Here is a 13,281-nt window from a genome sequence, read left to right as displayed (position 1 = left end):
TAAAAAATTATACAAGTAGCTGTTTAGGGTTACATTTAAAGGTAATATTAGGTGATGTAGATATTATACCTAGATACATAAAATGTATATGTATCTTTCTCTATGTTATCTTTGTTTATTAATTTATTTTTGCCATTCACTGAAGATTTTGGTCTTTCCTGTTCTATGCTACATGCAAACAATTCTGTCAAAACTCTCTACAGCTCCAGACTTATGTTGCACATTACAGACAGAGAGTCCACATAAATTAAAAACCTTCAGTCACCACATGACTTGGACTCTTGTTGTCAGATTTGAGTCAAAACGGCTGGCAAGGCTGGCATGGCTGCAGCTACGCTTTCCATTCCTAACCCTGTATTTTCACTGTAATTATAGATTACTGGACAGTTTCCAGTGTAACTGCTAATCTGCAGCTTTCTGCCTTTTTAAACATCAACTTTGGATGCAGTCTAGGGCTTGTTCTTTACACTGTATAGTATCTACCAACCAACTTACTGACCTACTTAAATTAAAATTTATAATGCCATTAAGGCAAATGGTTTAACAAAGATAATAAAAGCAATACAGTCACTTATTTGACTGTACACCTGTTTGAGGAAAGCAGACACATATGGTAATAAATATTGTGTTAGTGATATGATAAAAAATATATTAACTTTTTTCTCTAGGATTATCCAGTTATTAAAGTTCAGGTGAATGTTTTTGATTTCTGTTTCGTGTTTGTTTTGTGTGTTTGGGGGCTGTGCTGATGGGCTACATCATAATAACCATAAACAATGAATAGAAAAAAGTAAGTGAAAGATTTATGTCATTAATTACATTATCTATATCATTATATGTTATTGGGTTTTTTTTACCATGGCAACCCGTGCTATTTGGGTTGTTGTGGTGTGGATGACTTCAGTTCCTCTGTAATCTTTGCTGTTGCATGCTCTATCTTGTTATTCATTGACGTACTGCAGCAGCTTGATTCACTCAGCATGATGTCATTCCATATGTCCTTCCGTCTGCCGGATATTTACCTGCATCAAGTGACGCACCAACACCGGAACTTGAACGATTTCTGCCTTCAGAATAAAAGGGTACATTATGTTGTATGCTTTACAGTGGTCCGAGTTACAGGCTTACAGAAAGAAGGGTAAAGGGAAGAGAGTTGCTTTTTCACTTTACTTGTCCTCAGTGTAAATAGAAAATACATCACAACTTCTCGAGGAAGGCTTGGATGCTGCTTGTGATGTCTGTTACAAAAATTATGATCACAAGATGTAAACATGCCATTGTGTTGTGCAAGTGCTGGAGGTTCCTGTTTAATTCTATAGCAACTGCACGATCAGCAGGTGGTTAAGGGTAAAGGGAAGTCTGTCATTACATATGTAAGAGGAAACGAGAGAAACAGAGGGTCGGAGACAGGACAAGGACGAGGTCATCCGGAGGACAGTGAGACAAGACGTCACACCAACTGACAACCATTGTTATCTATGAAGTGTGTACTTGATAGATTAGGGGAACTGAAACCTCCTGAATCCAACACCCAAATATACTGTATAAAAGCCTGTAGTGTATGCTCCTCAGGGAGCCTTTTCTCTGTAACCTCATCTTGTGTGTTCCACTGTGAAACGCTCCTCTTGTACAAGATAATAAATTCTGTTAAACTTTGATATTTCAGCTCCGGTCTCTATTTGCTTTAAAGGTCATTACAAAGAAATTCTTATGACAATGTCTACTCCATATCAAGAAATATTGTTCAAATTTAGATTTTTACAGATTTTTACAGTTGAAATGGCAAATAAATTTGAACTTTGGCATATAAACATATAAATGAGACAGTGTACCTCCTTAACACACTATGCAGCGCTTGTTAAAGCCAGTGGTGTCGTTGTAGTTGATGAAGTGAATGTACGATGAGGAGGCAGTGGGTATACTCTATCAGTTTTTTGGCTGATAGGTGGGTATATTGTAAATGGACAGAAAAAGAGATGGGTACCTGCGTATACCCTCCACAACACCACTGGTCATAGCCATAACCAGGAATCTGAAATCATCCAAACTATCCCAGGGTGTGTAAACCCAGTTCCTAAAAACTCAAATCACTCAAATCTGAGAAGACTCACTCTAAGGGGCTATGCTTTACTCACCAGAGTAGGACTGGCTGGAGTGGGACTTTCTTACCATAACAAACCATATTTCTTAGTTTCTGGCTATAATAAATGGTGTGATTTTGTGTACAAAATACAACCATTTAAAGTAGACACAAGCAGTCCCTTAAAAAAACACAAGAATAAGCTTAATAAAACAAGAAAAAAACAAAAGTGTTGATGAAAGTGGATTTCTGGTGAGGACACAAAGAATGTTTCTGGGATTTCAGTGTCCTTTAAGAATGATTAGGTCTAGACAAAATTTATTCACTACTGCAGGGGGAACTACCAGTGCTGTACAAAACTATCTAAAGACCTACACATTTTTAGATACTGTACAATGTACCACAAATAAACTATCACTTAAGCGGCCCATCTACTTTTGATTCAGCTGCATATTGAACTGCCATTATTTTGAAACGGAGGACCGGAAGTTGTGTTTTTCCTTGATGCTAGCTTCACGCTGCTCAGTCTGGGAATTCACACACACAACCAACGTTACTTGGGAGAGGAATGCAGCACTCGTAGCCAACCATACTGTAAGTACACTTTCTAGCTTTGCCTTTACTATTATTTTATTGAATATTTACTTGCCGCCAGTGTTTTAGTGTTAATGAATTATGTATTCCTTTCTGAAGCAGCTAACACTAGTGACAAAAAGTGAAAGCCGGTGTTTATACAGGACGTTAACGTTAGCTAGCTACCTAACCGGCTAAGCTAGCTGCCGTCCGTCGCCGGTATTCCCTTTATTTCTTCTTTTAACTCTGTTTCTGTTCCTCAGTTCATATGTTGTACGTTTATGCATGGCTTTCTTTTTGTGGCTGTGGCTATGAGCTCGACATGTATTGCTATTTCACCTCGGAAAAAAATATCTGCTGCCTGCTTGTAACAAACGGCAGAGTCGCTATTCAGCATCTGTGTTAAAAGCTACAATCAGAATTAGTTTTATTTTACAACATTTCTATAAACCAGTCTCATTAATCAGGGTTCAAATTATTAAGAAAAAGCCAAATTGTCGATAGTGTTGCTAAAGCCCAGTCCCTTTAATTGAGTAAGAGGTGGCTGGTCCCGGGCAGGAGATGATGTCAGTAGGACTGGTATGCAGAGGTCTGACATCAGCCAGAAAGTGTCTGAAAACTAAAGCTGTGTTGACTCGGGCCAAATAAGGAGGAAAGAAGCCCAGGTACCCACACATGTAGGTGGGAAATAGCAATTCTGGCTTATAACTGAGGCTTGTATCACAGTTTAGATCTGCTAACAGGCATTGTTTTGGTCACTGTGCTGTCTGTTATGTCCTCTCCTGTCTCTACCAGTATTTACTGAGTGTGTGTCCTTTACCTTTACCTTTGCACTGCAGTGGATCTCAGGACATCATCATTCCAGTCAGCACATCATGGCTGGCTTCAGACAAGAGGATGTGGAGTTGTATTATGAGATGGGAGAGGAGCTGGGCAGGTATGTTGTGCATTTGTATTGTCGTTTCCTCTCTGACAAAACACAATGCATCTTATATAACTTCGGTGTTACAAAAGACAGTGTTCACACTTGACTCTGAGGTGCCTCAGTTGCTGGAGGACAGCTTTAAATACAAGCGTAAATGCACCCAAGACACATTCATGATGCTTTAGGATCTATTCATTTATGCCACGTTTGAAGGCCTCCAGAGATTTATGTGGTGTTGTGTGAATGCAAATGCCTACCTGCTGACATTGAAAGACTGTTATTATTTTGTAGTACGTGCATAGCATGGACTTTTATTTAGAGCAAGGTGTCAGGTAGCTGCAGCAGTTCTTTGTTTAAGCTGTATTGCTGAGCACAAATGTGTGTGTTTTGATGTGACTAACAAAAAGTAATGAGCTTGAAGTTACCTGAGATGTATTTCTGATGCATTTTGATGCCAGATGAGCTCCAATCCATCCAAAAGCTCTCATGAAGGCCAAAATATAAATATGTGTTTGTGTCAGCAACATATTAAATATCCTGTTAGTATTCTTTTTACATTGTGCTCGATAGTTTGTGACCAAGTCAGCAAATTATAATAGTTTAAACCCAACTTTCTAGCCCAGCTACTTTTTTCTGCAGTAATGCAGCAAAGCTATGACATCACTGCTTCTCAATGTGCCTTTCCACCTCTGCTGCGGTGTGGAGTCTCTATAGGAGAGGGCTGTGTGAGTGTGTGTGTGCGTTTTGAGATAGAAAGGTATGCAGACATTGAATGGGTGAACATTAAATTCCCTGCCCAGTCATGCATCATGAAATGCTTTCTTCCCACTAGCACATTTGTCTTATTGTTAAAGTCAGCAGTGTTACTTATTCATTTCCCTTTAAACCAGATTCTATAAAACAAAACTATAGATTGTATTCATTCCCATTATCTCTATCTACAGTAGTAGAGACTTTCCTAGGTTGCACATGTAGCATTTCAACATCACGTATCAGTTTTCAAGTGTATCTGACTTCTTTGAAAACTAAAAATCAATTAAATTCCAATCATTTTAATACATCATTGCTTAGTCCAAGTGTTTCCCAACCTAGGTAGGTAGGTGAGCTCCCCCATTGGGCCCCCATGATAAATCTGAGGGGGTCACAAGACCACTGCAAAAATCTCCTTTACCAAGTTGTTTATTCCTACAACCCAAGTGCTTAAAGTTTGCAAGTGAAAGAAGTCTGCCAGTGCTGTGAGAATACTTAAGCTTGTTTCCAATTTATCCTATAAAGATCAACTTGTTTTAAGTATTTTCCAAATTTAAGTTTCATTTTTCATCATTCTTGTGCACCAACCTGCCATCTTTCTTTCTTGGTTTTAAAGAGACAGTTAAATTTTGAGAAAAACAAGTTGATTTTTGTTGGAAAAATATGGAAGTGTTCTCACTTTACCTGCAGATTTTTTTTTCTTAAGTACATGAGGTTTTTATGATTTAAACAGAACATACTTGATAAGATTTATATTTTGTTACAGTAATGATTTTCAAACTTTTGCTTGTTTTCATGTGAAATAACTGGATACTTTCACCTCTTCAGGCTTCTTAAAATCCATCAAATTATTTGAAAAGGGGTCATAACCTCTGTAAAAGTTGCTTCATGTTAAGGGGTAAGAGCCAAAAATACTTGGAAAGCACTGAGTTAATCCATCACAAGTTATCATAGCCCAAAGCGATGTCTTGATATATCTTATGTATTCTGACCAGCAGGCACTAAATCCATAATGTTATTATAATAACCTGAAGCTGGAAAAAACCCAAAGGCAAGCAGGTTTGTATTATTCTTTAACATCCCTTTTGTTCTCTCCTCCCTGCAGTGGACAGTTTGCCATCGTTCGTAAGTGCAAGGAGAAGAGCACAGCTATCGAGTACGCGGCCAAGTTCATCAAGAAGCGGCGGCTGTCCTCCAGCCGGCGGGGGGTGAGCCGCGAGGAGATTGAGCGCGAGGTCAACATCCTTCGGGAGATCCAACACAGCAACATCATCACCCTGCACGACATCTTCGAAAACAAGACCGACGTAATCCTGATACTGGAGCTGGTGTCCGGAGGAGAGCTGTTTGACTTCCTGGCTGAGAAGGAGTCTCTGACGGAGGAGGAGGCCACCCAGTTTCTAAAGCAGATCCTGGACGGCGTTCATTATTTACACTCCAAACGCATCGCTCACTTTGACCTCAAGGTCAGTGGTCTGTGTGGTGAAAGACTTCGTTTATGAGGGCCGACAGTCGTAGTTGGTGTGTTACTGAGAATTCCCGTTAAGGAGTGAAAAGAGGTTTATGTTGGAGAGATTTTTCCATGTGAAAGACTGGACAGGGCTGAGCAAGGTTGTCATGCTGCTTGGTGGTACTGACGCGATAATTTGCCTGAATATCTTTGTATCAATAATATGAAGATATTTTGGGGCTTTAAATGGACGGATTGTGCTTTTCCTTAATTAAATGTGGCCAAAGGTTCAAATAATGAGGTAAACAATATGTAAACGTAATCCCTGTGAGCAGAAACCTCAGGCTTCAGGCTACTCTGAATACGGTTCCCAACTCTTTTTGTCTACTTTTGCAACACTCTGATGTCAGCTTGTGATGATTTCTTTATATGGTCATCTGCTTCAGGCACGCTACTACAAGTGTTAACGTTACATACACTGGAGGATTACAAAGTCTCAAGCACAGAACTGTTGTGTTGCCATCAGAGTCAATGCCAAGAGTGAGCCATGTGTGCAGTTTGTTCTCTCACATCCATCCAACAGTGTGCATACTCTCTAGCTTCTTTATCAGGGAGAGTGGGATCTCTCTGGAGGTCATCGCTGGCAGTGTGTCAACTGAAGCACTGATAAAAAAAAAAAAAATATAGCTACATGCTAACGTCAGGGACATGTGTAATCTTGGTTGCTGAAGTTGTTAATTTCTCCCTGATTACGGATCAGACTCCTTTGGTTAAGAAGCTTTTATTGGTGATTTTCATGGTAGAAAGTGCTGCAAAAAATGTAATTCCACAGATGCAATGACTGTGTAGAGACGTAAAGATGAGGAAGACCTGGGAATACTGACCAATCAGAGTGGAATGGGATTTTTCAGGAGGAGGGCTTGAAGAGACAGGCACTGAAACGGATCGTTTAAGACAGAGAATGAACACAGACAGTGAGGGGAAAATAAAATGGTCTCTGACTACTGAATACTGAAAGCATGTAAACATGTTGTGGTAGAAACCCAAAATACAAGTATGAACCTACAAATGAGCATCATGGGTCCCCTTGAAGATACACAACACAAAAAATAGTAATAATTAGTCATGATGACCAAACAGATGTGCCATTTCAGTTTTCATCAGTCAGCTACAACAGTGTAATACATCCAGAAAATTCTGTCAGTATTATAGTACAGTAGTAGTAGTTTTCAAGAACAAACAACCTTTAAGCCTTACCAAATACAATTAACTTGATTTATATACTGTAGCACCCTTCATACAACATAACAGTACAGCAGTTTGTTGCCAATTGATAAAGTGCAGTACAGTGAAAATGCAGCTGATGGTATAACACTTTTTTTGTTTGTGTCATTTCTTAATGTTAAGTTGCTGCTGATTTATGGTACACTGTCACTGCGTTACAGGCATATAGCACTTATTATCTGCATGCTGCTCCCCAGCGGTATAATATACAAATTCTTAGTGGCATATAGTACTATTTATTATGGTATGCTGCTGCTGTGCACTACATATAAACAGTGTAACCTTTCCCATGTTGGCGCTGTTGGCCCAGTGTATTATTTATTATATTATCAGTCAGAATGACCCTTAAAGAAATGAATGATAAGATAGAGATGAGTACCATGACAGAGGATCTTAAAAAGTTGCCTCAATGCCAATGTTCATTTAGAGCTGAGCTGGTGTCCTGGTTACGTTTTGTCATTCTTAGCTCTCTGTTTATATGTTTACTACACCAAAAGCTGTATTGTTTTCTCTTTCAGCCTGAGAATATCATGCTGCTGGACAAGAACGTCCCCAACCCCAGGATCAAGCTGATTGATTTTGGGATTGCTCATCAGATTAAAGCAGGAAACGAGTTCAAGAACATTTTTGGAACACCAGAGTTTGTGGGTGAGTTCATGTTTCTCCTTCCTGAATATCCATTTCACAAATAAAGTTAAAAAAAATGTTCCACTTATAAAAATCTGCTCTTGTGTCAGCGTGTGCCCACGCTGGCAAGTAAGTTAAACCTTGTAAGTGGATGATGGTGCGTTACAGATCTCCACATCTGGTTTGAGTTTAAGTGTTGGTTCCTCTGTGCTTTACAGCTCCAGAAATAGTCAACTATGAGCCACTTGGACTGGAGGCAGATATGTGGTAAGATGTCAACATGTTTGCTTTTTGAAGCTGTATACTAACTTGTGTGACAGGTTTCATTGATGTTTGGCTCTTCTCTTCTCTGCAGGAGCATCGGAGTAATTACATACATCCTGTGAGTAAAATTTCACATCATGACATCTTGGAAATATAAATCACTGCATCCCTCATTCATGTTGTTTAGTAGTGATCTTGTCAGCCATTAAGCCTCAAATGTCTTTGTTAGTTTGTATCGTTTCATAATCAACCTTATTCTGTTTAGTCACGCTTTAGTTGACTACAAGTCTGGGCATTTAGGTCTTAGTCAAAGAAAACTGTTGACATTAGCTCATATTGAACATTTCGGTCAATCTAAGCCAATAATTTTGTAATTTGTTAAATTTATTTCACATTAGATTTGATGCTGTCATTATCTGAAGGAAAGAAACAAGGTTGAATGACTAAGAATGCAGCTTTGCAGAAAGTGTCTGGTCTAGTGGTCTAATAGTATCAATTTAAGAAATACATCCAGACATTAAACATGTTCTGATTTACATATTTATTTTGAACCAACTTAATTCAACAGCTAGCCTGGGTCCTAATACTTTCAGTTCTCCTGACTGTGCTCGTTGTGTTCTGCCGGTGTCGTCCTGATATGGCATGCACAGCACAGAGAGTTGGAACTACTGCATGCGATTAAAAAAGTCTATAATATTTTAAAACAAGGTATTTTTATTTATTTATAATTCAATTAAGATGTACAGAGCATCAACAAACAAACATAGAACCAGCATGGACAAAAAGACAACCTCACCCACCCAGGAGCAAACAGAGAAAGCCAGACCAGCCAAAGGTAGTCCAATAGATAAGAACGAGAGAAAAAAAAATGAATAAAATAAAATAAATGAATTAATGAGAATAAAAAAGGACATATGTATATAAAATAAATTAATTTTATTTTATTTTATTTGTTTTTTTTTTAAAGGGAAAAATGAGGACAAATTAATTAACTTGTGTGACATAAGTAGGAGATTATAGCATTTAATAATGGTTGCCAGGTGTCAAAGAAGCGTGCAGTTGACCCTTTAATAAAACAACGGATTTTCTCCAATTGTAAATGATACATAACATAGGGTTTTATCTCCTCTTTTTTGTTAAAAATAAAGAGAGATTTTAGTAAAGTATTTGTTTTTTTGTTATATTGTAGTCTTGTATTTTTCGTGTAAAATACTGCATGTTGATGTAGTCACACTTAGTGTTAAATGATGTCTGTGCCATCTCGTCATTGTCTTATTCATGGGAAAAAAAAGTAGCTGATGAACATATTTAGTCATAGTTTTCATAAACAAAATGAACATTGTTGTTTTATTAAGCAAATTCTCCTGTTTGTGTTCCTGTAGGTTGAGTGGCGCTTCACCATTTCTGGGTGAGACCAAGCAGGAGACCTTGACAAACATCTCAGCCGTCAACTACGACTTTGACGAGGAGTATTTCAGCAACACGAGTGAGCTTGCCAAGGACTTCATACGCCGCCTGCTGGTCAAGGATCCCAAGTATGACCATTTTCAGATTTTATGCCAAGATTAAAGAAGAAAAATGTCATGTACTGTAAACATGAAAGTCTCTGCTGTGTCATTTTCTCACTAGTGGATTATTTTCTTTTGCAGGAAGAGAATGACGATTGATGACAGTCTTGAACACCCCTGGATTAAGGTGGGTGTTTTATATAGCATTTATATCTGCAGACGTTGTGTTAGCATTCACAATCAGGCTTGAAAAAGTGTTATATAGATACATTTGACTTTTTTCAGCTTATACACACACGACTGAGAGGGCTCTGTTCTTTCTTTTATCAGAAAATAGAGTGAGACAGATATATTGGCAGATTTTAGATTGTTGTAGACGTATGAGTGTATATGTTGGCACATTTTAGACCTTTCCATTTTCCCCTCTGCAGGTGATTAAGAGGCGAAATGTCCGCCAGGAGGAGAGAGACCATAAGACTGAGCGCCGTCGTCTCAAGACCACTCGTCTGAAGGAGTACACCATCAAGTCCCACTCCAGCATGCCACCCAACAACACTTATGTCAACTTCGAGCGCTTCTCCCAGGTCCTCGAGGAGATCGCGGCAGCAGAGGAGGGCCTGAGGGAACTAGAGCGCAATCAGCGCTCGTGCCGGGAGGACGTGGCGGCGCTGCTGTCCATATACGAGGAGAAGGAGGGCTGGTACAAGGAGGAGAACCAGAGCATCTCCAGTGACCTGAGCCACATCCGCCAGGAGCTGCAGCGCACTCAAACGCAGCGCAAGAAGAGCCAGGAGGAGGCCCGGCTCACCATGCAGGCCGCCAACATCCTCAAGCGCAAGTACGGGCGCCTGGAAAACCGCTACGAGGTCCTGGCTGAGCAGGTGGCCTCTGAGGTCCGTTGGGTGGAGGAGCTGGTGAAGTCCATGTCTGCAGAGAAGGACGGCCTCAGCAGCATGCCCTGAGCCGGGCGGACGTCCAGCAATGACACTTTGATCCTCAAGTATCTTCCTGCCCGTCTTCTCTGCACGTGTCCCACACACACAGTGGAGTTTGAGTGGGTCAGTTGTCATCATAAGCTATGCTGCTGCTCCCATCGGGAAAAACGCTCCACTCTTTTTACATCATGCTTGAGACAACCAGCGAGAAGCAGAGAGGCAGTTTGTTGAACCCATTCCCCCACGGAAAGGCTCATTCCTGTGTTTCAGAAGTTAATTTATAATTTTAGAGATTTTTGTACTGTTATTTGACAAAATTATTTAGAACTGTATTGGCTTTTTTTATGTTGCAACTTTTCTTAGCCCTGTAGACACATAACATCTGAATGTCCTTGTGCTGTAAAAGCCATAGATGTCTGTTCAGTTGCGTTTGCCTTAGGTTGGCCAGTTATGTGAGAAAGCTTCACAGTATACAACTTATATCTTTGGGGGTATTTATTTATCTGGTTAAGTTTCAGATTTGATTGCAGCTGACATAAAATTCTCTCATATGTTGGGACAGAGTGTCGAATATAAAGGATGCAATAACCGTAAACATTCAGGATAGAAAAAAAGAAAAATTCTGGGTAATGCTTTATTTTACCGATCTGTGATTTTGTAAGGATTTCTGAATTTCTTGAAAGGTTTCCAGGAAAAAGAAGGCCCTGTTGCTGAAATTACTCCATTTAGACCCCAGTAAATGTTTATTAATCATTCAGTCATTATTGGAAATTTTATTCTTTGTATTTGACGAACTTGGGCGCATTTTGGACGTCCAGTTCACCTGCTGTCCTCTTGACTAAAAGTCTTAAAGTTCCACAAGATTACAAACTGATCACTCACTATTTTAGCTACAATTTGTTCCTTTTTAAGATATTATTTTGGGTCTTTTTGCCTTTATTTGATAGGACAGATAAAGCGTGAAACAGGGCGAGATGACATGCATGGGTTGTACATGGGGCACCTGCTCTACCAGGTGAGCTAGCGGGCACCGCAGTTAGTTCCAAATTCCATGTTTATTTCCAGGAAACCTCCCAGAAAATCAGTCGGAAATGAATCTGAATTCACAGACCCGTTATAAAAAGCATTACCAGATTCTGAATGTACAAACTTGTCTTTGCAGTGCCTGTAAACCGATCGACCGTATTGCCTCTGCGAACACTCATCTGTCATCGAGTTAATGACATTTCTATCACATTGATATTGCTCAACGTCTTAAACGCAACAACCTTTGCACAGTAGCCTTGTAAACCAAATAGTGTGCATGGAAACGTTTTATCTGTACCGCAGCTGTCGTTAGTGTTTCTGTTTTCATTGTGAGCGTCTCTGCACACTTGGAACATTCCACTGATAAGTTTCCCATCCAGGCGATACATTCCCCATGTATAGCGTAGAAAGTGTGTTATATAGTCTGTAGTATTTTTTCAGTAGAAAAATGTACTCATTTGCACTTAAATGATTATAGCAGTGTTCCAAAATCTATTTTAATCTGTCTCTAAAGTGTAAGAAAGAGCTGAACTGTCAGGGCTCATTTCAAATAAACAAAGTTATCACTATTATCATGTTGTATTCGTGTGTTGTTATTGTGTGAATGGAAACTAATTTTTATATCGGTACAGTTTGTCCTCACCCATTATAATTATGCATGTTTCTGTTTGTCCTTTGTGTCCCGTTTTACTGTTACGTTAAGTAACTTGATATTTCTGTTCCACGACATTTCAAAAAGGAAATGTACTTTTTACTGCATCACATTGATTTGATTTACAATTGGTCCCAAAGGCTGTGCCATCAGTGTGTGGGTGTGTGCGTGAATGTTTAACTGAGTAGCAGGTGGCACCTTGTATGGTAGCCTCGACCACCAGTGTATGAATGTGTGTGTGAATAGATGAATGTGTCAAGTAGTGTAAAGCCATTTTGAGTAGTCAGATGACTACAAAGGCACCATACAAGTGCAAGTCCATCCATGTACTATTTACAGATACAGTTACTTCTAATACAAAACATTGAGTTTTTTGCAATATGATAATGTGCTGTAGTTTAAATAACCCAGAAGTACATAAAATATTTAAATTAGCCCCACCGCAATCAGCTACAACAGTAAAATGCCTTTGTAATGTAAAAGACTATCATAGGCTATTTTTCTGCATTATGATGAAGTTACTTTTAAGAACATTTTGTTACTAACACTTATGTACACTGAAAAAAATTTAAACTCAACAGTTTTTTTGCTTCCATTTTTCACAGGTTTAAGGTTAAGAGCTAAGTTAAGAGTTAAAAGTTTTTTTAACACTCAACAATCTGTCAAATTTTGGTGGCAGATTTGTTTAAATCTGTGTTAATGAGCACTTCTCCCTTATCAAAATAATCCTCCTGGGGCGTCAGTGTCTTGGTGGTGGAGCAGGCGCCCCATGTGCAGGGCTGTTGCCGTGGCGGCGAGGGTTCAAGTCCAGACTGTGGCACTTTGCTGCATGTCACTCCCCCCAAGCTCACCTGTCCTGTCGATTAAAAGCTGAAAAATGCCCAGAAAAATATCTTTAAAAAACACAACACAATGCCACAAATGTAAGTTAAGAAGGAACTGCCACTTGTTTCATGACTGCAGGAATGTCCACCAGAGCTGTTGCCTGTGAACTGAATGTTCATTTCACTACCATAAGCTGTTTGCATTGTGTCCGTGACTTTGGCAGCACATCCAACCAGCCTCACAACCGCACAAGTCGGATACAATGACGAACTGCTGTCAGGTCAAGACCTTGGTGAGGATGACAAGCGTGCAGATGAGTTTTCCTGAGAGATGTTGGTGAAGATTCATCACCAACAGGTCATAATCATCCAAGCCTCTTGTA

The 13,281-nt window shown here is 39.5% G+C and overlaps 1 protein-coding gene across 1 annotated transcript; it reads left to right on the top strand.

The window, feature by feature from the left end:
* Positions 1-2,592: 2,592 nt before the first annotated feature.
* Positions 2,593-11,994, top strand: dapk3 (death-associated protein kinase 3). The gene is made up of 9 exons (XM_049597709.1): positions 2,593-2,674; positions 3,493-3,590; positions 5,434-5,794; positions 7,581-7,710; positions 7,908-7,956; positions 8,045-8,071; positions 9,336-9,488; positions 9,603-9,648; positions 9,893-11,994. The coding sequence occupies exons 2-9, from the start codon at positions 3,529-3,531 to the stop codon at positions 10,421-10,423; spliced, it is 1,359 nt and encodes a 452-aa protein (XP_049453666.1). The 5' UTR covers positions 2,593-2,674; positions 3,493-3,528; the 3' UTR covers positions 10,424-11,994.
* Positions 11,995-13,281: the final 1,287 nt, after the last annotated feature.

This window comes from Epinephelus fuscoguttatus, linkage group LG15 (genome assembly GCF_011397635.1).
Source record: "Epinephelus fuscoguttatus linkage group LG15, E.fuscoguttatus.final_Chr_v1".
NCBI classification, from domain to species: Eukaryota; Metazoa; Chordata; class Actinopteri; order Perciformes; family Serranidae; genus Epinephelus; species Epinephelus fuscoguttatus.
This window is presented reverse-complemented; position numbering and strand designations above follow the sequence as displayed.

Coding starts and splice junctions, on each gene's coding strand:
- dapk3 (XM_049597709.1), top strand. CDS start 3,529: ATGGCTGGCTTCAGACAAGAGGATGTGGAGTTGTATTATGAGATGGGA. Junction 3,591..5,433: donor ATGGGAGAGGAGCTGGGCAG/GTATGTTGTGCA, acceptor TCCTCCCTGCAG/TGGACAGTTTGCCATCGTTC. Junction 5,795..7,580: donor TCGCTCACTTTGACCTCAAG/GTCAGTGGTCTG, acceptor TTTCTCTTTCAG/CCTGAGAATATCATGCTGCT.